The 24,904-nt window shown below is 36.2% G+C and overlaps 2 protein-coding genes across 8 annotated transcripts in view; one reads left to right on the top strand and one right to left on the bottom strand.

Annotated features, from left to right (window-relative positions):
- The first annotated feature begins 2,371 nt into the window (after nt 1-2,371).
- The window catches only part of Miro (mitochondrial Rho GTPase), a 637,534-nt gene continuing 615,001 nt past the window's right edge, over nt 2,372-24,904 (top strand). The window contains exons 1-8 of one of the 7 annotated variants that reach the window (XM_073991163.1): nt 2,431-2,699; nt 3,142-3,383; nt 3,661-3,872; nt 3,954-4,106; nt 5,023-5,877; nt 5,948-6,297; nt 9,611-9,649; nt 12,239-13,354. In XM_073991163.1, the coding sequence (XP_073847264.1) occupies nt 3,176-3,383; nt 3,661-3,872; nt 3,954-4,106; nt 5,023-5,877; nt 5,948-6,297; nt 9,611-9,649; nt 12,239-12,374 (1,953 nt within the window). In that variant the 5' untranslated portion in view covers nt 2,431-2,699; nt 3,142-3,175 and the 3' untranslated portion in view covers nt 12,375-13,354. Of the gene's footprint in view, nt 2,700-2,798; nt 2,942-3,141; nt 3,384-3,660; nt 3,873-3,953; nt 4,107-5,022; nt 5,878-5,947; nt 8,451-9,610; nt 9,674-12,238; nt 13,355-24,904 lie in introns of those variants that run through there. The other 6 variants (XM_073991161.1, XM_073991162.1, XM_073991164.1 and 3 more) reach the window with 6 other exon arrangements.
- Nucleotides 18,495-23,136, bottom strand: Mettl3 (methyltransferase like 3). Its single transcript, XM_073991160.1, has 8 exons — nt 22,631-23,136; nt 21,231-22,568; nt 20,860-21,177; nt 20,685-20,800; nt 19,428-20,277; nt 19,241-19,364; nt 18,964-19,121; nt 18,495-18,888 (listed from the first exon to the last, which is right to left on the bottom strand). Exons 2-8 carry the CDS (start codon nt 21,409-21,411, stop codon nt 18,623-18,625), a joined length of 2,013 nt encoding a protein of 670 aa, XP_073847261.1. The 5' UTR covers nt 21,412-22,568; nt 22,631-23,136; the 3' UTR covers nt 18,495-18,622.

Consider the following 24,904-nt stretch of genomic DNA (forward strand, 5'->3'; position numbering starts at 1 on the left):
ATAGCATATCGAGTTTAGAAATAGGAAAAAGGAATAATTAAGTAAGTTATAGGATAGTTGAGAATGATTATGAAATTATTTGTAAGGAGAGAGAGAGCGAGTAAGGAGGTTAGCAGTATTAAAATGTTGTAATTTGCTCGTTTTGAAGCCACTTCAGACCCTTGGCGAGAAGAAGCAGTGTTGTCGGCTCGGCTTGGCAGAGTGTTGTCAGGGATGATAATGTGTGTTCACCCATTGTTTGAACTCTCCTAATCCTGAGCATTGGACAACGGCATAATAAGTGCTCAATCGTCTCTGTTTCTTCTTCGTCTTCGCATAATCTGCAATAGTCCGTGGGGTCATCTCTATCCCATTTGCAGGTCATTGATCTTATCCTGCAGTGTCCCGTGATAACTCCAATCATTAGTTTTAGATCGGGTTTTCTCATAGAGAGTAGGGAAGTGGTCTTCCTTTTAGAGAGGTTGGGCCAGATTGCCTTTGATACCTTGCAGCCAGGTTCGTTATTCCAGATCTGACCAGCCTTCTCCCTGTATGTTTGTTCTAGGAGCCGCATGAAGTGACACCAAGACAGAACTGGTAATGTTCACGAGAAAGCGTAAGCTCGGCGTATTTGTACCACCAACACTGGATGGAGTGCAGCTTCAGCTCTCGCCCAAGGCAAAGTACCTTGGCACAATCCTGGACTGTCAATTGCGATGGAACAGGAATGCTGAGGAAAGGGCGAAGAGAGGATTGATTGCACTTTATTCATGTAAGAATTCTATTGGGAAAAGTTGGGGTCTAAACCCATCGATTATACATTGGTTGTATAATACCGTGGTTAGACCCATCTTATCCTATGGTTCTCTTGTTTGGTGGCACTCATTGCGCCAAAAATTGACATCCGGTAGGCTTGACAAGGTACAAAGAGCTGCCTCGATTCTCATGACCGGAGCCACCAGGAGCACACCACAGGCTGCTCTGAACGCAATGCTGAACTTAAAACCACTGAGTCTCAGCATTAAGTGTCAGGCAGCTCGCAGTGCCCTACGGCTGCATGAACAGGATCTCTGGCGCGGTTGTACATGGGTGTATCCTGAACGAATCAGGCATAAATGTGAACCAACGCGGAAAACTGAGCGACTATATATCACCAGTCCTGAGATTTGACGATATAGACGTCGTTTTACCTAGTAGAGACGACTGGAACCGCAGTAACCCCCCTCTGGACGGTCTGGCTTTTTATACAGATGGTTGCAAGATGGAGGAAGGTACCGGGGCTGGCGTCTACTGTGAAAGGCTATCTCTTGAGTACACCTACAGGCTAGACAGCAACTGTAGTGTCTTCCAGGCTGAAATCTTCGCGATTTGGAAGGCAGCGGAATTGATAAAAAGTTTGGATGCATAAATCTTTGAACCGGTGACTATCTTTGTGGATAGTCAAGCGGCTCTTAAAGCCATAAAATCCTGCAACATCAAATCCGATGCCGTCCTTAAGTGTACTAAGTAAGTTAAGTAAACTAACGGCTTCCGGCTATGCTGGGTACCAGGACACTGCGACTATATGGGTAATGAAAGAGCAGACGAATTAGCTAGACGAGGATCGCAGTGTACAGATCTAGCTATCTCTGACTCTATCAAACAACCCATTTGTCATTTCTTTCAAAAAATTGAAACGTTCTCTGACGAAAGAGCCAGTGAATTGTGGCATAATGAACCTAGGTGCATTGTGGCAAGATCCATATGGCCGTCTCTGTCAGTCAAAAGACCGAATTCTCTGTTGAACCTGAGTAAAGCTGAAGTTAGAGTAACGACGGGAGTCATTACTGGACACTGCCATATCAGGGCCTTTACCATTAAATGGGATGATGACGTTACTGACTACTGCAGACTCTGTGAGGATGAGGAGAAGTTAGAGACGATCGAGCACATCCTGTGTCGTTGTCCAGCCCTGGCTCGTAGACGGCATAGGTTAGTAGGTGTTCACTTTCCACCGTGTCTAACTTTCTACTCAACTGTGGAACCTGCTGTGATCTACAACATTATCAAAAATCTGAAGTGGCTGGGACAGCGCAACCTGAACGCGTAAACTGATTCAACTATTCTGCGTACCATTAAAAATAAACTATACCTCTCCTCTTAAACTTTCTTGTAATTTATTCGTTCTTTATTTTTCTAACAACTTCCTCTTTTTATTTCTTCCCCCTATCCTCTCTTTTTCCTCTCCTCTTTTCTTGCAGTTATTTTTTCTACTGGATGATCACAATGGACCGGAAGGTCTCCGAGTGACGCAGTCACAAGTTAGTGGCTGCAAATCCCATTTTTGGGGATTTTTTTTTTTTTTTGAGGAAATACAATAAAATCTGGGGAATTTTGGGAAAAAGTTTTGGACATGTTTGGGAAAAAAGGCTAAAAAATACGGGCAACGCTGGTCTTTCGGTCCAATGACTTGCTGTCACTGCTATCATCGGCGTCTATTGCTTTTTTAACGGCTCATACAAATAGGTATCAGCCTAAGAATCCCTGCATTTGAAGTCAGCCTATTTTCTTATTGGGGTTTTCTTCGTTCTTTTTGAGCAAAGTTTATGTAATTTTCCTTTCTTTTAGTAATAAAAATATATAAATAAAATGTTTTTTGCCAAACTGTGAAAATTGCGGATTACGGACCCTCTACAGGAGTAGATATTAGCAAGATAAATAAGCCGCATCTGAAGTAGTATGTAAGTACAAGTTGGAAGGAAAAAATTATATCGATCCGAAATAAGAACGGCTGAACAAAGACCAAACCAACAAAAACAAAAGAACGATGGAATCCATCGGATGGATGGATGATTAAATAGTTTGTGACGCCAGCCAACAGCGTAGTGTGTTTGATAGTGTTGCGTGCTAAAGTTTTGCAATTGACAAATCCAACCAAAGAAGTGAAAGACGGACGGAACGACCCGACCCCCCATGTACCCATGTGTGTGGTAAAAAATATACTATTTATAAATATTACAAACATTTGTTATGTGATAAAAAGATAATAAGCTTAAAGTGGTGATAAATCAATTTGCAATAAGAAGAAAGCAGAAGGCATGTGAGATGTCTATTTTTTGAAATTTTATTTATATAAAAATTTGTTATAATTTGATTTTTTTTGCTTGCACTCCTTTTGTTTAGATAATCAATAGATTTTATAAACAACACAAACATTATGGTGTCCTCCACCACCATCAGCACATCACAACGAAAAAATGTACGCATATTATTGGCTGGCGATCCTGGCGTAGGCAAAACATCCCTTATACTATCATTAGTTAGTGAAGAATTTCCCGAAGATGTTCCACCCAAAGCTGAAGAAATTACCATACCGGCAAATGTTACTCCCGAACAGGTGCCCACAAACATTGTTGACTATTCACGTAAGTATAGATCATAAAAGACGGTGGTCTACATTATTTGCTGAGTTTGTTTTGTCCATTGTAAAACCGGTTTCAATAATATGAGAACAAAATTGTACCAATTTTCAAATAGGTCATAATAACAAATGACATTTAAGTGTTTACTTATATTATCAGTGAATGTTTAATCCTATTAGAAATGTTTATACCCTCTGTACACCGACCACAATGGAGAAAATGAACCATAGCATGACTTAATAAATTACTATTATAGCAATTAAATTCTTCTATTTTTTAGATATTGAACAAAGCGATGAGGCCCTAAATGAAGAAATCTTAAAATCCCATGTCGTTTGCATTGTGTATGCAGTGGATGATGATGATACCCTGGATCGTATTACCTCCCATTGGTTACCATTGATACGTAAAGCTGTTGGAGAAGATCAGCCCAAAAAACCTGTAGTTTTGGTTGGCAACAAAGTGGATCTAATTGAATACTCGACCATAAATGTAGGTTGAAATAAGTTTCCGTTAAAATTACGGCTGTCAATAACTTGTTTTTTTTTTTTTTTTTTTGTTCTTCTTTTCCAGAGTGTTCTTAGTATAATGGAAGAATTTCCCGAAGTTGAAAGCTGTGTTGAATGTTCTGCAAAAACCTTACATAATATATCGGAAATGTTTTATTATGCACAAAAAGCTGTACTACATCCAACATCACCATTATATATTATGGATGAGCAAGATGTAAGTGGTTTAGAATTGGAGTATAGGGGAATGCTTATAACATAGAATAGACAAAAAGAAATGCAAAGCTATAGGATCGTCAATTGGGGGGCCTGCTCAAACATATAATTGTTCTCCAAACATCCCTGAAGGGACAAGGGAGACTTCTCTCATATCAATGAGTGCATCCCGATTCATATTAGCTCAATGATATGGGACCTACAGTTTATCGCCGAGTCCGAAGGGCGTGTCTAAGACACCACTTTTGTAGAGAAGTTTTACTTTTAAAACATCTCAAACATTAGAAAAATAAAAATAATTGACCAAACGAATGATATTAAACTCGGATTAAAGCCACCAGCACGGACTGTAAGGTCCTATTCAATTAAATTATTTTCTGAAGAAAATTCTTCTGTGATCACAGTGAGATGGAGTAGATTGATAAGTATTGGGGGTTATTATGAACCTTAATTTCCCGTATGTTTCCTCGCTCTTTCCCTAAGGTTCATAAGGTGGAAAGACAAAGCGCACGGGGAATTTTGGTTCAAAATAACCACCATTATCTTAAAAGTACTGAGAAACTGAAGATGAGGCAACTGCTCAAGATAAGTTCGGAACTTTATAGACTTCCCAATGGACAAAATATGAACTTCTGCAAGTAAAATGTAACAATAATATCCAATAATGCATCACGTCGATGCTAGACTTGTATTAGATGATTGAGACTTCAGGTTTACATTGAAAGATGGCATTACAAAATCATTAGTTTATCAGAAAATGCACAGCATTAAAAGTCAATCCATCCACACAGCAACTATCGTTCATGGTCGGTAAATTTTTGTGGGAACTTCAAATTTAGTTATTAATTTAAGCTTCATTTTGAACATTTAATTAAACATTTTATTTTATTAATATTCTCATTTTTTCCCCCTTTTAGCTAACTCCCGCTTGTAAGAAATCGCTGGTACGCATATTTAAAATATGCGATATCGATGGCGATAATCTACTAAATGACTATGAGCTAAATTTGTTCCAGCGACGTTGCTTCAACACCCCACTTCAACCACAAATTCTCGATGAAGTAAAGTCTGTTATACAAAAGAATATACAAGATGGAATCTATAACGATTCGGTTACATTAAAAGGTTTTCTATTCCTGCATTGCCTTTTCATACAACGTGGTCGTAATGAAACAACATGGGCTGTACTTCGGCGCTTTGGCTACAATGAACAATTGGAAATGAGTAAAGACTACTTAAAGCCGGCATTAAAAATCCCTCCCGGTAGTAGTACAGAATTATCGCACAGGGGTCAACAATTTTTAACGGCATTATTTGAACGTTATGACAAAGATTGTGATGGTGCTCTATCGCCTGAAGAACATAAAATGTTATTCAGCACCTGTCCTCAGGCTCCATGGTCTTACTCAACAGATATACGTAAATCATGTACGGTAAATGAAAAGGGATGGGTTACTTTAAATGGTTGGATAAGTCGTTGGGCTCTCATGACACTGATAGATGTTAATAAAACTATGGAATATTTAGCCTATATGGGATTTAATGTACACGAAAATGATACACAATTGGCAGCTATACACGTGACGAGGGAGAGGCGTATTGATTTGGCCAAACGCCAAAGCAGTCGTTCGGTGTACATGTGTCATGTTATTGGACCAAAAGGATCAGGGAAGACTGGAATGTGCCGTGGTTTTCTACTCAACGATGATACGAAATCACTGATTGGCAAAGAGTTTAAAACAAATGTTACACATTGTGTTAATACTGTACAGGTATGTGTGTTGCCACATGACTAATACTTGAAAGAGAACTCATGTTTGTTTGTTTGTTTGTTTTTTATAGGTTTATGGTCAAGAAAAACACTTAATTTTACGTGACATTGATGTCAAGCATGCCCTCGATCCTCTCCAACCACAAGAAATCAATTGTGATGTGGCTTGTCTAGTTTATGACTCCTCAAATCCACGATCATTTGAATATATTGCACGCATTTATATAAAATACTATGCCGAAAGTAAAATTCCAGTAATGATTGTTGGCACCAAATGTGATTTGGATGAACGTCGACAGGATTACTTGTTACAACCAGATGAGTTTTGTGAAAAGTATAAACTTTTGCCACCGCATCGCTTCAGCTTGAAGAGCAACAAAAAGGAAATATATGTAAAACTTGCAACCATGGCGGCGTTTCCGTAAGTAGATTTTTCTTATGTATTTAAAGATCATTTCTTTTGGAAAATTGTCATTTGTCGAGCGTCTGTAAAACATTACATTTTCATTGATTTCCCTCCTATTCTTGTTTAAAAGGCTTGTTACATGTTGTTTTGAAGAGTTAATTGTCATTTGAAATTTTAGCAATTAGAAACCAAGTATAATTGGAACGAGAACACAACTAACAAAACCTTTTTGACATGAACGATGTTGATGATTGAATAATTAATACCCTTTGAATTAATCTTCATGTTACTTATGCTTTTTAGTTTTACACAATTAGGTACTTTTTAATATCAGTGCAATTATCTCATGCTTTATAAGCTTTATACAATATTAGGGAGGTAGTGGGATTTTGGAACCGGAACCCATTGATAGTTGGCTGCTTTACATTTTGCAATATAGTATAAATAGTTTGTTGACTCATTAATAAGACATATCGAAAGTATCATCGAAATACAAAACAAAAGTTAATGCCGTCCATTGAGTAGATCGACAAAATCATTGATATCCATTATTGAAATCATAATTAGGGCCAAATATGTGATGGTCTCTCAAATGGTTGTATTTTTAGTATTGGTGTGTCATAAAATGAACCGTGGAGGTTAAGGAGTCGATTATGGATAGAACTCTACTGTAGTTGCGTTGCCAGAAGAGAAAATTATACAATTAAAATAAGTGAAACGACAGAAAATTTTTAATTAATTGAATTAATCGAGACAGAAAATTTTGTCAAATTCTATCAATATCTGTTTTTAAACCTTCAGCTATTAATTTAACTGTAAAAAAGTATGAATTTCAATGCGGAAATGGAAATTTCTATTATTAAATTTGCTGTCGGTAATGCAACTGGAGTTGTTATCCATATCGGACGCCTAAGACTTCTCAGATGGTGTTTTGGAAATATGTATGTTTTCCACTAAGAATATATGAACCATTCATGGTGAATAGCTTTTGCTACGGACACTTTTATAATGGAATTAATCAGTATCAAAATGGTCGGTGACCACTTAAATCGGAGATCTTTGGTCCATTGTGTTCATCCTGGATAGATGTGAAGATGATAATGAGAGGATTCCATTGTTATTGCTTGTTGAATTCTTGAGAGAGCAAGAAAGGGAAAAATTGGATGTTATTTCTAAATTTGAACTGGGAAATTGTAAAGTATCTATCCGGTAGTCGGTGTCTTTTGGGGAGCAGTAGATGCTGAGTAGTAGATGCTCCACCGTCTCAATCTCTTCTGCATTTTCACATAGTATACAGTTTTTTGTTGTTGTAATAGTATTGATATGTTTGTATGTTCGTTTTCTGCTTAATATGGCTCTGGGTCTATCTGCAGTTCTAGAATGTGGCTGCATCCCATCGAAGCAACCTCAAATCTACTGGAGTTGGTTGAGTAGGTTTGGCAGGGCAGTTGAAAAAATGCACAGTTTCGTGCATGCCTGTGATTTGTTGATCTAGGGGTTCTCTCTTATAACGGTGGACCGCCCTTTTTAGATAATGATGATCCCTCCTGACATGCTGGGTGGGGGTCCTATCCACCATATGGTGATTGGGATGGCTCTCAAGGTAACACCCGAGCAAGTACTGTATTGCAAGAATCTTTGTCTCCTCATGTATATGGTCCACTGAAGAGATGAGGAGGCACTCTGTTGCAATGTTCTCTAAAGTGGCCCCTAGAATATAGGGGTAGTTTCTGGCTGGAATTCTGCTACCATCGACCATGACATTCAAATCAGCTCTCACCTCTGTCTGTGGACTGGCGTCCTCACATATAATTGATTATCCAACGTTTCAAACTTGGCCGAAGGGTTGTCTACTCGATGTCCTCAAACAGAGCGGAGAACATGGCAGTATCAAAGACTTTTGATAAGTCAAGCGCCTGCATCACTGTTCTATCACACGGCTTGCTCTGGTTGAGTCCTCGACTAATATGTGTGGAGTTGGCGTTATGTGCTGCTTACGGAACCCATGCTGATGATCAGCAACTCTGTAGCTATTTCGGATGCTGGTGACTGAGGACTGAGGTCCTATCTTCCTTGTTTACAGGGTTCGAGAGTGACTTAACCGTTGTCCACAATTCTGGCTTCAATGCTGCAATTCTTCAGATGATTTTAGTTAATAACTTACATCAGTGTTTTTTATTGAATCCCCAAAAATTAAAAACCTCGGGTAACCATACTTCCCGAAAAAGGCGCAATACCCTAAATCAATAGCTTAAAAGGTGTTTTCTTAATAAATTGTAAATGTGGAAAATCCCCGATGTCAAATTTGTCCATTGAATATTTTTTCTATTTCTTTTTGTACCTCTCCAACAAACGCTGTTGCGCTAGGTCTAGTTTAGGGCAGTCGTTTTAACATTGCTACCGCATGCAGCCCGCCCTCATTGCCTTTTTCGAAAATACCTATTCCGTGAGAAAAAGACATTGAAAGTTCCGAACATCCAATTTTTTTTTTAGTTTTTGTACATAAATTCTTGATTCATGTAAATCTTTCGAAACGCAATAAAAACAAACTCGAAATATATATTCAGGGAATAAAAATTTCGTGCGGAATTTCTTCCCTTTCCCCAATTTTACAATCTTTTATTTCTGTCGATTCAAGTAGTTTTCAACGTTTCAAAAAAATGATTTTTAAAGAATTTCATTTTTTAACATTATTTTCCGTGCAGAAAATTCCGAGGGAAATATTCATGGTTGCAATAACATCTTTTCATTCAAATACTGGAAAACGGTTAAAAATTTTTCATTAAAATTTTATTAAATATAGTCGTTATATGAATGAAGCAAAATATTTGTTAATTTAAAATAGAGACATAGAAACCCGATACCTATATTCAAAGTTGTGTTAATTTCAAAAAACAGATTGTGGAATGCATTGCAAATTATTATTTTTTTTTTTGTGGTATATAATTTTTCTTTTTCAAAGGGATTATAATTTTTAATTAAAAAATCAAATTTTATATTCGACGAATTCAATTTTCAAAATTCTATACTTTCGTATCTTTTTTTTTAATTTCTCCCAGAGCGATCGATTATAATCCCCTATAAAGTCCTTAAATTAAAAATAGCAATAATAATATATAATTTATTCTCTTTTTTCAATTTTATTTCTCTAATACATATATGGTGGTGTTTTGTGAAACAAAATGTCATACAAAAATTGTGGTTACTGGTGCATTCGAAAAAAATATCAAAAATAATACTTATATGTTTTAATATAAAACATATGCCGGGAATTGTTATTTAAAAAATGCGTAAATTAAAAAAAAAAAAACAAACTTGTCTCTACTAGACGCTTTCAAGCCGCATGGATATTATTTTACAAGCACAGGTTGGTACAGCTGTGGGAATCGGCGTAAGTTTAATTGATCTACTAATCTAATCTGTTCTTAATTAAATATAAATGTTTTTCTTTTTTCTATATATAAATATAAACGTATATGTTGTGTGTGCGAGCGTCTCTTTAATATACATACCACCAATCACCTATCAATCATCCACACCAACTGCTAAAAGAGCGCAAACCAATAACTGGCAAATAAATTTGCAGTAGCACTATCACCTATCCAAAACTAATAGCTAATTTAAGCTTTAATACTTTACTACATCAATCACAGTGTGCTAACACATATTTACAGATTTTTTTGTTAACTCTTTTTCATAATTTTTATGTTTTTATCCGTATTGTAAATAAATGTAATAATCATTTATATTAATGTTTTTTTTTTTTATTTAATATACACTTATTTATTCAATTACGCCACTTTGTTATAGAGTATATAATGGATACATGTATAGAAGTGCCCTTTGACATTATTACATTGCTCTTGTTCTGTTCAAAGCGGTTGGCAGCCGCTGGCTGAAACACTATGGTTTCGGATAAATCCGGTACGAAAGTGAATGGGGTTGGTAGTTGTTGTACGAGCTGGATTGTTGGAAAGGTGTAGCGTATCATACGAACGGTTGTTTCCTGCTGGACAGATATTCTGCGATGTGCCGTCAATCCTGGCCCAGTAGGAATTGAGGCGACTACACCAACCAGATCTCAGATTCGAATTACAAATGGTATAATTCGAATTACAAATGAAATAATTTGAATTACAAATGGAATAATTCGAATTACAAATGGAATAATTCGAATTATAAATGGAATAATTCGATTTTCAAATGGAATAATTCGATTTACAAATGGAACAATTCGAATTACAAATAGAATAATTCGAATTACAAATGAAATAATTCGAATTACAAATGGAATAATTCGAATTACAAATGAAATCACGAATTACAACTAAAATGTTTCGAATTACATCTGAAAAAGGTGTAGATCATGAAGATCTTTCAATTAGGTGGTGAATGTTTTTGCCTATAGGATCCAAGCAGGTATTGCATTGACAACATCCTGTTGTGCCCATGCAAGATCTTAGACCCCTTAAGTAAATGGTCCAGTGAAGACATGAGACATGGCTGCATTCTGGCAGGTTTGCTAGTTTTTCCATTGCGTATCATTTATAATGGCATACCACACTGATGCCACATATCTTACCACAGATCGACCTATCGCGTTGTAAGTGGTTAACAAGGTTTCTTTATCTTCTTCCCAAGTGCTGCCGGCCAGAGATTTGAGGACCGTGTTCCTGCCTCTCATCTTGTCGCAGATCGCTGTAACATGCTATCGAATGTGACCCCTAGGGGTAGTTTGTGGTTGGAATTATTGACCCATCGAAATTCAGTGGGAGCTTCATTTCTGCCGTCCATGTGGTGAACAGTGCGGCTTTTAATTTAGTTTCGGATATTTTCATACTCCTTGGGTGGGAGAACTCAACAATATCTTCGAGACATAAATTTTATCAATACCGCGATGACCGGTTCTATGTACAGGATTGACCCGAGGAAACACCATCTCAACGGGTGTCGTGAATGGGTACATTTTAGAAAATGTTCAGACCTGATCTTCCTTACGGAGTATAGCGATAAGGATTATTCTGCTTGGTACTGCGTAAACTTGATCGCCCGAGAGTCTTCGTCGTCGTCTTCGGATTATGAAACTCCCCCGCAATCACCACAACAGCAGTATCAGCGACAGTCTTCAACACCACGTATTGCTGCTCCAGTTCCTAACAACTGCGATGGTCTTCGTGGCAAGATCAATGAGATTCTGAATTTTATATGTCGAAGAATTATAATGGTCACGGAGATTCAGGAAACGAAGCTGAACAACATCTGCAGTCTTCAGAGTTGTGATGGGGATGGTAGTCCTTTTGTTTGCCTCCGTGGTGCTCACTGAATTTCCATCACCAGCCATATTCTAGTAAATTCCCCGTGAATTCTGTCTCTCTGTCGATTCAACTTAAAGATTGAGAGAGATTGTGTAAGGCTGTACATTTTCAAATGTGGCGAAAATACGCCTTAGCGTAAAGTATACGACATTTCCTGCGTATTTCAGTGGTGCCTTAAGACACGCTAATGTACACGCTGGAACTAATGTAAATCGGGGTGAAGTCCATACTTCCTCAGACATTGATCCCAAAATTTCCAAAAACAGTTTTATTGTCACGTATGAAAATGTTTTCTTTTTTTTCAATTTTTATTTTACTCATGCCCGACCTACCCGACCCATAGACCGGACTATGGAGGGTTAGAACACTATTTAAATATTCACCGCTGTGCGTCGCTTGGTTTGTATTTCCTTTGTATTTCATTCTTATAACAAAGTGGTGTTGGCTTAATTATAATGGATTTTATTAGATGTGTACTTTTTCTTATAACAGTTTTCATTGTTTTTTTTTTTTAATTTTTATTTCCCCTCATTTTACAATTTCATTTTCTTATAAATATTTTCTTTTTTTTTTTTTTTTTGCATATTTACAATTCAACATTATATTATTCTATTCTTTCTCTCTTTTTCAACTATCTTCAGCCATTTACGTCAGTTTGGTTTAATGACTGAGGATCCTACATTATGGTGGAAAGCTGGTTTGGGTGTAGCTGCTGCCACAGTCCTGGGTTTTGTGGTCTTAAAGGCTGTACATAGCCTAACTTCACCAACACGTTAAAACAACAAAAACCACAGAAAAATATGCCAGCCAGTAAACCAAAAACACAAGTGGAACACAACTTTTTGTCATTTTCTTTAAGAATTCCCTCCCCTCCAAATGGTCCACCTTGTGTTTATTGTGTGTGTTGTAAATATACATAAAAAATATTGATATTTAAAATTGTATCTCTTTATAAGAAACTTAAAAAAGGAAAACCAATACTAGTTTTAAACTCAAGGATGAAGCAATGTTTATTATACAAATCTAAAAAAAACTACAACAACAACAAAACCGACGACGTTTCCATTTAAGCAAAGCGGAAATGTATGGATTGTTGCAATCCTTAAACAAAAAACACTATCAATATTGGGTTTTATTTTTAATACACCAAAACAAAAACAAAAAGAATCACAAATTAATGAGAGTAACGTGAAAATCATAACATGCATAAATAAATACATACATACATATATTTTTATATAATAACTCTTAAAATTTAAACACAACTAAAAAACATATTATGTTGTATATAAATATACATAAAAAAATTCTTTTGTGAAACCCCGTAGCTTCCTATTTCTAATATCAAAATTAGATACTTGTCACTAAATCCAAAACCAACAACAAATGATATAAATTTCTTTTATTTAAAACTAACATTTCTCTGCTAACACATAGTGTTTTTTATTTAAAAAAAATTACATTTTAATTTATGACTATTTTATTGAAATTTTTTGTTGAATTTTTTTCTTCTTGATGATAATGATCATTCATTCACCACCATTATTTTATTTATATGATATTTCTCTGGTAAAAATATTGTATAACTAACTTTAGGAAAAGGTACTCAAAAAAATAAATAAAACAACAATGAAACCAATTACAATACCAATGATGATAACGATGATGTATTTAGTTTTAAAATTATGTTTATTGTATAGTTAATAATAAAAACAAAAATCAAATTGAAAACATAAATTCTGAAGAAAATAATTAAATAATGTATTTTATTTTATAGCCAATTTATATACCCAGGTGAGTTAATTTACAAAAAATACAAATATTTATCAAATACAGTCACGTAAAAACACAATTGTCTGAAACGAATTCATTGTCCACATAAAAATCAGTCAATTCCGCCTACAACAAAATGCATCAGATTGCAAATTGGTGCAGTATGCTTATGATTGTACCATCTCCTCATTAGGTGTTCCTTTTGATGACGTATGTGCCGAAATCGTCAACTATTTAACGAATATTTCTGTGTTCTTAAAATATAGAGAGAGGAATGGGCACAAAAATACACAGCGACGTTTTTCACGTCTTGAACCAAGGTGGCAAGGAGCGAATATTGTATACATGAAAATACATAACAATGCCTCAATTTGTTGTATTTGATAATATTCTACACTTTCCAAACATGTGATTATGTCACGAGAAAACAGCCCACAGATCTAATGGTTACTTCCCAGCAAAATTTTATGGAAGTGGTTCCATAAGATGCCATGTTTTCACTGGATCTTTTGCATTAGTTCAAATGAAGTCGTGAAAGATCCGATCATTTCATCAGCATTTGAACTCATTCAAATGAAGTCGTGAAAGATCCGATCTTTTACATCGAATTATCATAAGTTCGAATGGAGTCGTGAGTCGTTGTTTACTTGCAAAAGTAATTGTTAGTATGAAAATAAAAGTCAGAAGAAAGTGATCGGTTGTGTTAAAATTTACATATTTTAATTAAAAATACTATTGCTTTGTTCCAGAACCTGCAAGAAGCTACTACTTTTTACTACGATAACATTTTTTCCTTTATGTTATCGGAAAAAGTAGAAAAAATTAGAGATTCTTGCAGTTCTGGAACGGACCATATGTAAATTGTTATAAACAAAAAGACAAATATATATTGTGTTTGGAAACCTGTTTCTTTTTGTGGAACTAAAGTATGTATAAAAGAGACCCGGTCGATAAAACCATGAGCTGTACCCGCCGACCGACACCGATATAGTAAAAAGGTATCGAGCTGCAACTATTGGGTTGGCTGGGCCATGTCAAGAGGATGAATAAAGCCACCGGCATATGAATACGAGACATTTGACGACAAAACCCCAATGGAAAGACCAAGTTGAATATGGTGTCACAAAACATGGCATCCAAATTGTAGTAGAAGATCGATGCGTTTGGAAATATATTCCTAGATTGGCTTTCGTGAAATATGAAAGCTCTTTTCACGTGAAACACAGAATATCAATTGATTTCACAGGTGAAGTGCATGTGTGATGTGAAATGGATACACGGTGAATTCCAGAACATGCACGTATGTAATAATAGGTGTGTTCGTTTACTCAATAATTTGTACAAATTTGTACAAGTCCAGTAACTTCTCGTAAACGACCAAGGTCTTTTGTATTGGCCTGTAGAGTAAACGAACAACATCCAGTAACAATTTGTACAAATTTTGAGTAAACGAACACACATAATATGTTCTGTTTAGAACAGTGATGGCCACCAACAACAACTTTCCTATGCCCGCGGGCATACGACACACACGTACACTGTAAACACATTCGTTCGGTTAACGCATTGTTTACGTTTCCACTCACACTAGCACAAGTTATACAGGCATGTTCTGGCATTCACCTCTGCACCTCACGTGTATCCGACACACCTAAAGCTGTTCTGCAACACACTTTACACCTAGTTGGGGTGTATTCCTCACACTGTAATTTTGATGGCGAGAGCTGAGTGAATCCTTATTTTTTAAAGAAACTAATTGAAATTTTCTACAAAAAACTGCACAGGACTAAAATTTAATGTGTTTTCTATTAGCATTTAAAAAAAAAATATTTAATTTTCTTAACAAAATATGATTAAAAAATGTATTTTTTCTTAAAGTACCAAATTCAACATGTACGCGCTCTTGTAGAAGTTCGTTTCTTTGTTTGCGCCTGTTTCGTAAACAATCAAACGAACAAAGCGTACATACCCTCACACGCATGTGTATTCGTTGATGCGCCAACACAGGCTGATATTAGCTGTGTCTGGTTACCCTAAAATTTGTAACAATTTGTACCAATTGTTGCTGGAAGTCGTCTGTTAACACAAAAAACCAGCAAAAGAGAGCGATTCGAGAGAGACATTTTGACAGTTCTTTCACTGAGAGCTTGCAAATTCTTGCTGGACAAATTTCTTCTAGCAAGCACTTGCAAGCTCTTCTTCTTCCTGAAAACAATCAATCAGCCGTTTTTAGTTTTTTGTCGATTTATGTTTGTGAACATTAAAAACAATTTTATTGTGGAAATAACATAGTCTAATTGTATTGTTTTATGGAGAACAAATTTGTAAAGTGGAAAAATACTTTTTTGTTTCATTTTCTTTATTATTTTTAATAAAATACAACGTGTTTGCTTCCTTTGTTGGCGGACAAATTGTTCTGTTTTGGCAAGTCAGCTGATTGCTTGCTGGTTTTTGCTGGGAGGTGTCTGTTTACTTTTTACAATTTTCTAGCAAAAGAGAATAAAAACCCCTTACTCTCTGAGAAAGTTCTTGCTGGACAATTCTTGCTGGGAAAGTAACCAGACAGACTTATTTTTCATTGTTAATGATAAAAAGTCTGTCTGGTTACTTTCCCAGCAAGAATTGTCCAGCAAGAACTTTCTCAGAGAGTAAGGGGTTTTTATTCTCTTTTGCTAGAAAAATGTAAAAAGTAAACAGACACCTTCCCAGCAAAAACCAGCAAGCAATCAGCTGACTTGCCAAAACAGAACAATTTGTCCGCCAACAAAGGAAGCAAACACGTTGTATTTTATTAAAAATAAAAAAGAAAATGAAACAAAAAAGTATTTTTCCACTTTACAAATTTGTTCTTCATAAAACAATACAATTAGACTATGTTATTTCCACAATAAAATTGTTTTTAATGTTCACAAACATAAATCAACAAAAAACTAAAAACGGCTGATTGATTGTTTTCAGGAAGAAGAAGAGCTTGCAAGTGCTTGCTAGAAGAAATTTGTCCAGCAAGAATTTGCAAGCTCTCAGTGAAAGAACTGTCAAAATGTCTCTCTCGAATCGCTCTCTTTTGCTGGTTTTTTGTGTTAACAGACGACTTCCAGCAACAATTGGTACAAATTGTTACAAATTTTAGGGTAACCAGACACAGCTAAAGTTTGAAAGCTGTAATTAAGCTTTCCAAAGTTCTTTCGTGAAATATGAAAGCTCTTTTCACGTGAAATACAGAACATCAATTGCTTTCACAGGTGAAGTGCATGTGTGATGTGAAATGGATACACGGTGAATTCCAGAACATGCCCGTATGTTTTTGCCAAGAAGTTCGCCACAAAACATTCGAATTTAAGTCAGCTGATCAAAATTGCAAATTCTTACAAGAAAAATTTTCCTTGCAAAAACTTGTAAACAAAAGTCTCCAAAACTCTCCAATATTCTCTCACAATTGTCTCCAAATTCTCTCTCTTTTACTTTGCAAATTTGTTATCGAACAGCATTTTGTAAAAGTTTGTGCAAATTTGCACAAACTTTTGGGTTATCGTACAGACCTAATGTGACAGCTTTCCTCCCCTTTCTATAAATGTCGGCCGGAAGAGAACTCAAACGACGTGGAATACTTCTTTTCGGCCGGTCGTTATTGGCTTGCTCAATAAATTGTCGGCTAAAATAACCCTCTAACCTCTTCGGATCTGTCATAACCACGTCGTTAAACACAACAGTTGTCCAATCATCCTTTTCCCAGATTCAGGTTCGAAGTTCATCATGCTCATTCGCTAATCCCGTCGTCTCTGCTGGAAATTAGCTCTTATTATTTTGCACGGTTAAGGAAAGTACGGCATTAAGTACGGGGATGAGGATAGGCAGATGGTTCGACCCGAGGGTTGCCATATCACGTCATTCGTCAGATCAGGTGGCACGATGGATATGTCAGCGAAATATGGCAGTCTTCTCCAATCCTGGTGGAAACAACATGTGAAAATATCATTTCCTCGGCCAGCGCTATGCCGCTCTGGTCATTTCCTATGGTTAAATGACATATCTCATGGGGCGCATTAAAATGTTCTAGGACCAGCTGTTTATGGCCTCTCAACAGCGGCCTGATATTAGGCGATTAACGCCGGACACAGTTAATACTCGCCGGGATATACATTTAGCAGTTCTATTTCGGCCGTTCCACACTATACCACTACCCCCATACACTCCAAGTAGGGGTCACTAGAGTCAAGCGAGATAAGTCTGTACTGAACAAACTGGTGCAATACGAATACAAGTCCAACACCTCCACTTCTCGTATGATCCAAGCCGCAGTACCTTGTATCCAGCATAACTCCGAAGACTTCGAAAGCTTAATTTCTTATTATCACAGCACTATGCAACATAATCCCTATCGCTATACTCCCTCAGGAATGTCAGGCCTAAACAATTTCTGAAATGTCAATCGGTGTTGATCGGAGGTGATGACCGGATGGAAGGTCCGACGATCGGGCGAGCGATTGTTTCCAGCTGGGTGACGATCGACTTAGTAATGGTAGAATCATTACTTGTGATTTCGATTTGGCCGAATGCGGACTTACGGCCCTCGAAAAAGTGTATTATTTTTTATTACATACATAGTAATGCAAAAAGTATGTTCGCGTTCCATCTGCCGATTTGATTTTTCACTTCTAATATTCTGGCGAAAGCTTTAGGATGCGAGGGAGCAAGAGGGCTCAGCAAACCCGCCTTGAAAACTTTTAGAGCAGTCTTTCACTTTTTATGTTTCGTCGCAGCTTATGCAACTGTGACTTAGCCACATTGCTCTTAAACTTGTCATTAACATAGAATAGGGGTCTGATGAAGTTCATTTAAGCCATTGCAAACTTTTGCGTTTTTATTTGTGGTTTTGCTTCGCTTTGTGTATGAGAAGGTTTATAAAAATGGAATGTGGCTTTATCTGATAGTGCCATTTGCTTGCCAACTCTTATATGTTCAAAATGTTAGCTTACCTTGCAGCCCCTGATAATAAACTTGATTCCAACGTAATATTTATCTTGTAGAAGCTCCATAAAAAGTTCACATTTCATCTTTTTTCTGGATGATGCACGGAACAGATCGATAGCATTGGTATAAAACATCACTTCTCTTCGAAAAAAGTTTTATATTTCTTTTCATTTATTAAAACTTGGCCTTAAAACAGTTTTATTCTTCTCTCTTTACTATAAAAGTTTAATATAACTTAAATGTTGATTCATACAAGAAAAATAAAAATAAAACGATATACTTTATTTTTTCACTACGGCAGTGGTGGTTGTTGTAGCAGGAGCCATGCAATTGCCATCAGGATAACGTTTTTGAAATTGTGTTATTAGCTCGGGATCTACTAGACGTATACCATCCAATTGATTACCCAATGTTATCCAATTGGGTTGGACATTATGGGGTCGACCGAATAATTCAATTTTACGTGAACCAGGACTTAGACGTTCAATAATACCATAAATTTCATCGGGTTTATGGGATGTAGCACGAACTTCGGCAACAATGACATCTTAAGAGAGAGAGAGAGAGACAATAAGTATAACTTTCGTTACAAAATTAATTGGTATAATATGTATATAGTTACCGCCATCTAAGCCACGGTTGAGATTTTTAGGGTTTCCTTTCATGCCCACCAGACAATGTTCCTTGCCATGATTGAGCCAATGTCCAGTACGGCCAGTACGTATGATACGTTGTAATTGATTGGTTTTGACCCAAATTAATTCGTCAACACGTTCATAGCTGTAAATAATATGGTTTTGATTGAAACACGGTAATCCACTTCTTGGATACTCTTCATTCCATAGGCTTTATTCTTAACGAAAAATTCTTCTCTATTGGAGAGGTATGGTTTGACTTACCCCCACAACGTAAGGCACTCTCGTCCCAATTCCATGGCACGCCCTGTAACCCATAGAAATATTAAACCATCATCCTGTAAAGCCGGTACTCCCAATTGTCTCATTTCATCATCTGACATTGTACCTTTAAAATTTCCGAAAATAATTTCGTGCATATATTCCAAATAATATATATCAAAAAACCTACCATAAGGCAATTCCATGTGAATATCCCATGGTGGATCAGCCATAACAACAGCAAATTTACCCAATACTGTCATATCTAAATAACGCAAATCACATTGGATCCATTGCGGCGGATACAGTGTAACATTGGGATCAACACTGCGTTTAATACACCTATTGGTCTTGACATCAACTGGTTTATTTGTATTAATGTTAGGTAGCGTGTCTACCTCATAGTGCACATATTTGCAAGTGGCCATGTGAAAGCAAGTATTTAGAAAACTACAATCTCCCAATGATTCATCGGTATGCGATTGTATAATTTTTTTGAAATGCAATTTTGTACATTTACTTGTTTCGCTGGTACAATTATCATCTGCGCCATCTTCTTCCGCTGTTCCTTCATCCTCACCCTCCTCTTCCTCACCTGCAGCTTCTTTCATTTCCGTAGTAATTTCACCATCTTCCGCATCTTCGGAATCTTCCGAAATTTTATCTGTTTTATTTGTTTCATCTCCATCCGTCTCATTGGGTTTCAAACGCTTTGCAGCAATTTCTTCATTTCCATTTGTTTCACTGTTGGCCGCCTCAACAACTGTTGGTCGTTTTTGTTTTGCCAATTTGAATTTTTGTTTTTGTAGCTGCTGTTCTCTTTTCTTCTTGGCTTCCAGTTCAGCAGTTGCCTGTTGAGCTTTTAAACATTCAACCTTGGTACCGTGTGGACAGAATTCCATTACTTGGGCACCACCATGAGATTTAAATTTCTCTGCAACAGATCGCTCTTTGGCAGTGGGTTTTGTTAGCAGCTCAAGAATTTCTTCACCAACTTGTTTGCTTTGTTTTTCACGCGTGGAAGGCATAGAGAGAAGAGACTAGAATAAAGAAGACAAAATGAGCTTTAACATAGTTGTGGAAAATCTCAGGAATCTACAATGTTCAAGATATTGTTGAATCTTCAGCCTATGGCTAATGAAAGCCAGCCACGCACAAAGCCCTGTACTTTCTAAAGGGAGATTTCCCGAAGTCGGTTTGGGTCTCCAAGAGCCTTACAATGGTACCCAAAGTGCCTTGGTTGTCTTCAAAACAATGAGTATAGACTTTATCAATAAATATAAAAACAGGACATCAAGAGCAACCAAAGGTAGGAATGAAAAATAGATCTGCGCGGGGCCTTAAAGTGGACTTTCTCCCCGATGGCAAATATTGCAGAGGACTCCATGAAATTTCCTGTTTTTTGGCTGCATTTTAGGAGAATCATGAAAAAAAAACAAATAATTACCATAATATCATCTGAATCAGCATTCGTAGAGGTTTCCTTTCGTTCCGAACTTTCTTCACTCTCGTCAGGTTTGTCATTGCTAATGCTATCTTCTAACAAGCCTTCTTCCTCATCAACTAAAACCAACAAATATTAGATTAATATTTTTTCTATTTCCTTTCCCTCCAATACTCACATAAGATTTTATACTTCCTTCGTATCTCTTCGGTAAGATCAAAATTATCATTTATAAATGCCTTATAGATTTCCAATAAGACTTTGGTCTCTACAGATATCACTTCGCAACCCACCTCCCCGCCAATCGTGACACGTTTAATGCAAATCGCACCTTGTTTTGCCATTTTATTGAGAACATAATTTACGCTATCTTTTCCCACGGCAGTCTTGGTTATGGTCGCCACTTTCTGTAGTAGTTGCGTGGATATTATGGGCAATATTAATGTCTCGGAACTTAAGATTTCCATTAAGGCTTGCTCGACAGCCGTGTCGGATTCTAAATGGAATAGATGTTAGCAAAACTTATTTTGTATGGTGGTTTCAACTCACCATTCTCACTCTTGGAACTCAAGGAAACGCTTTTAACATCATCCTCATTGTTGTCTTCCTGCTTTAAGGTTGGTGAGTGTGAGTGTGTAGATGCTAGAATACGTTTTCGTTTTTCTAGCTTTTCACGTAGATTGTTGCGTTTATTCTTCAGTGCCTTGATATCATCCCACGCATCCGTCATTATACTTTTTTTAGTTTTGTATTGATTTTAAGTAGTTAATTTAATTCCTTTTAACACAACTTTTAATCACAAAAATAAATTTGTTTATTGAATACTTCAACTACTTGCCGACAACGCACATTAGCTATCTGTCACATATAAGCAAGCAGATTAACCCTTCGTTGGACACCGATATTGTTTGTCACATTCGTAACAAATGAATCTGGCCAGACCCATATAATTATTTATATTTTTTAGTAAACTTAATTAACATTTTCGTAAAAAAGTTGTAGAATACGATTAAAGGTCCTAATCTTACATAAATAATCCTTATTTGTTAAAGAACATGCCGAAAAAACCCTAAATTTAATTAATTTTATCAAATTAGTAAAGCTTAGCTTTTTTGTAACCCAGTTAAAAATGCAAAATAAAATGGAAAAGGCTTGGCCAGACTCAGGTGTCCAACGGAGGGTTAAGCAGATTGTAAACAATTGGTAAACATTCACATTGAATGGATAGCCCACAAAGAAATTAATGGCCTGTTCCCGTATTTTATAAAGTGGTAAAAATCGTAAAAATTGTAAAAGTCGTAAACGATTTTTATATAAATTTTGTGTACGGGAACGCAAAATGTGTAAAAGTGGTAAAAATTGTAAAAACTTTTTAGTTCTGGAACAGACCCAATTTACATTAGGCAAGTTTGCAAGCGGCAAGTCTCAGTTTGTTGGAGAGACACGTAAAGTACAGTACACATTGTCAGTTTTGAATGACGATTTTTTGCAATTATCGATAACTGCCCAATCGTCCAGCAACCACAAAATATTTTGTGGTTGCATGATGAATGACAAAAATGAACGGCCACACTAGCAAGCAACAACAAAGCTGTCATTAAAAACTGACAATGTGTACACAGCTTAAGGTGTATGGAAGTGGAAAAAAGTTGCACGTTCCGGCAATTCTCAGGCAATTCCTTTATATTTTTCGTTTTTGACATTATTTTTAATGTTTTGAAAACGAAACATGCCAAAACAGAATTGCTTGTATAAACGCAAGAGGCAAGTTTAAAAGAGAACGAGAAAATTGCCGCAAGGGACGATGAACATAACCGCGACGATGTGAATACTCTAGGCCAGAGAGGACATCACGCATTATCAGGGCTATGAATATTTCTGGGAAACCTATAAGTCAAACAACAGGATTTTCTATTAGTTTCAGTTATAATTTAATTTACATTTCATACCAGTCTTAAAGATGTTCCTTATTGAATCGCGACAACTACCAAAACACATTAGAGGAGAGACCACATACAAATCACTGTTGTTAACAAATGCTGTATGGAATTTATGAAGATTCGGATGGCTGAATAGTCGCATAGCCATAATATCGTCCTGTATACTATCCGACACCTGTTTATCATTTCTATCCAAGTGATATTTTTTCACTGTCACATATTTGGCCTGTTCCCGTACTTTATAAAGTGGTAAAAGTCGTAAACGATTTTCATATAAATTTTGTGTACGGGAACGCAAAATGTGTAAAAGTGGTAAAAATTGTAAAAACTTTTTAGTTCTGGAACAGAGCTATTGTTGATTGGGTAAATATTTTGCCATATATACAACCCCATTGGAACAGCGAGATAGTTCTAGTTTTATATCGTAATCTTTGATATTCCAGCCAAACATTGTGATAACAACAATGTTTAAAATAAGTCGCTGAACTGAATCTCTTCCAAGGATCCAAAACTCTGCAAACACAATTCAATAGAAGAAAAATCAAATATCAAAAACATATGTTTTCCCAGAGATGGGAGTTTTAAATTACACAAGTAGAAAACACGCAGGGCAATGTGGAGACGTAATTTCACTGCATTTTTGCTGGTGTGGACGTAAAAAGTAGTATGGATAGATAGTGTAAACTACCTCTTAATAACCGCAGGGACGGACAGTAATCATAAAAATTCCTTTTTCTGAAATAGTTTTTTTTCTGAAATAGAATCATGGTAGAACAAAGATAAGGTAAAGTAAATACATACTACAACAAATACAACTCAAGAACAACCACATAGAAATTTGTTTTTGTTTGTAATTTTAGAGCTGGTTTACATTACGAAATCGAGTCGATTTCAAACTGTCAATTCCTTTGCGTATACGTCAAATTAAAACTCAAATGAAATCAATTTGACGTTTGAGCAAAGGAATTGACAGTTTGAAATCGACTCGATTTCGTAATGTAAACCAGCTATTATGCCAAGTTTATACTTGCGCTCCAAAATCCACTGGTTTTCCCGAAATCCTGAAATACACCCCGGTGTTTACACTTATTTTTTGTTGATTTCAAACATATCACAATTATCAAGGTATATGCATATGCGCAGGTGATCGAACATGAATTTCCAAAACAAGTTGTTGTAAATTGAATTAAGGCCCAAATACATACGGTCCGTTGTGTGACGCGTTGCGCGTTGAAAACAACAAACACATGAAAAATGTGTAAGGGATGCCAAGTTTGTTCTTGAAGTTTTCATGTGGTTGTTGTAACGCAACGCTCAACGGACCGTATGTGCCGCGGCCTTTAGTCATCAAAAATATACGACAATATAGAACTTTACAACTTTATTTTGAAAATTGCCGTAAATTTATCTATATATCGTATTAATTGTGTTGTAGTACTAACAAATAAAAAAATAAAAACGATTTTATCGTTGAGGCATCATAATAATAAATTTTGATAGATACAATTTGTGTTCAGTAGTGCGATTCTCTAGCTCATTTTTTGAGTGACCGACAATTGTCGGTAAAATTAAAACGCTTATAATTTCGGTAATTGCCGATGTTTTTCGGTAAGTCAGCGACGAATAAAAAGCAGTCGTATTTTAATTTTCATTCATAATTTTGCGTTTTAACTTTACCGATTTTTGTCGGTAGCTCAAAAAATGTGTTAGAGAATCGCACTACAGAACTTGCAAAATATTACTACTTGCAGCAGTTTTTCCGTTTAGTGCTAAAATGCGTTCCCGTACTCCGAAATCTAGCAAAATTTGCACGTCTCTTTAAAATCTCTTTAGCGCCGATAACACTTCTCTTTAGCGCCGAATAACACCATCCTTTTCTGTTTTCTGCAATACAATTTTGGGCTAGTAGCAACTAGCAGCATGATCATTGGCATCTAAATACGATTGCCGATACGTTGATTTTGACATTTCTGCTGGAGTTTTACAATTTCCGTCATTTTTCCGTTCCCATATTTTTTAAGAAATTTGTATGGGGAAGCAATTTTTGACAATTCGCTCTTTTTTCTTACATTACGATTAAAAAAGTACGGGAACACAATGAAAATTAGCACAATAACAAAGTAATTTAATATTTTTGTTTACAAATTTTGATACTAAATTTTTTTGGTTGCAGCTACAGTTGCATCTACCTTGTTTATTGTGATACGTGAAAAGTGTTGCAACTTTTGGTACTTTTTTAGGCAAAATCAGGGTTGTATATCATGTGTACTGCGATTTCGATGT

The sequence above is a fragment of the Musca autumnalis genome, unplaced genomic scaffold, assembly GCF_047663935.1.
Source record: "Musca autumnalis isolate F117 unplaced genomic scaffold, ASM4766393v1 scaffold_5, whole genome shotgun sequence".
NCBI classification, from domain to species: Eukaryota; Metazoa; Arthropoda; class Insecta; order Diptera; family Muscidae; genus Musca; species Musca autumnalis.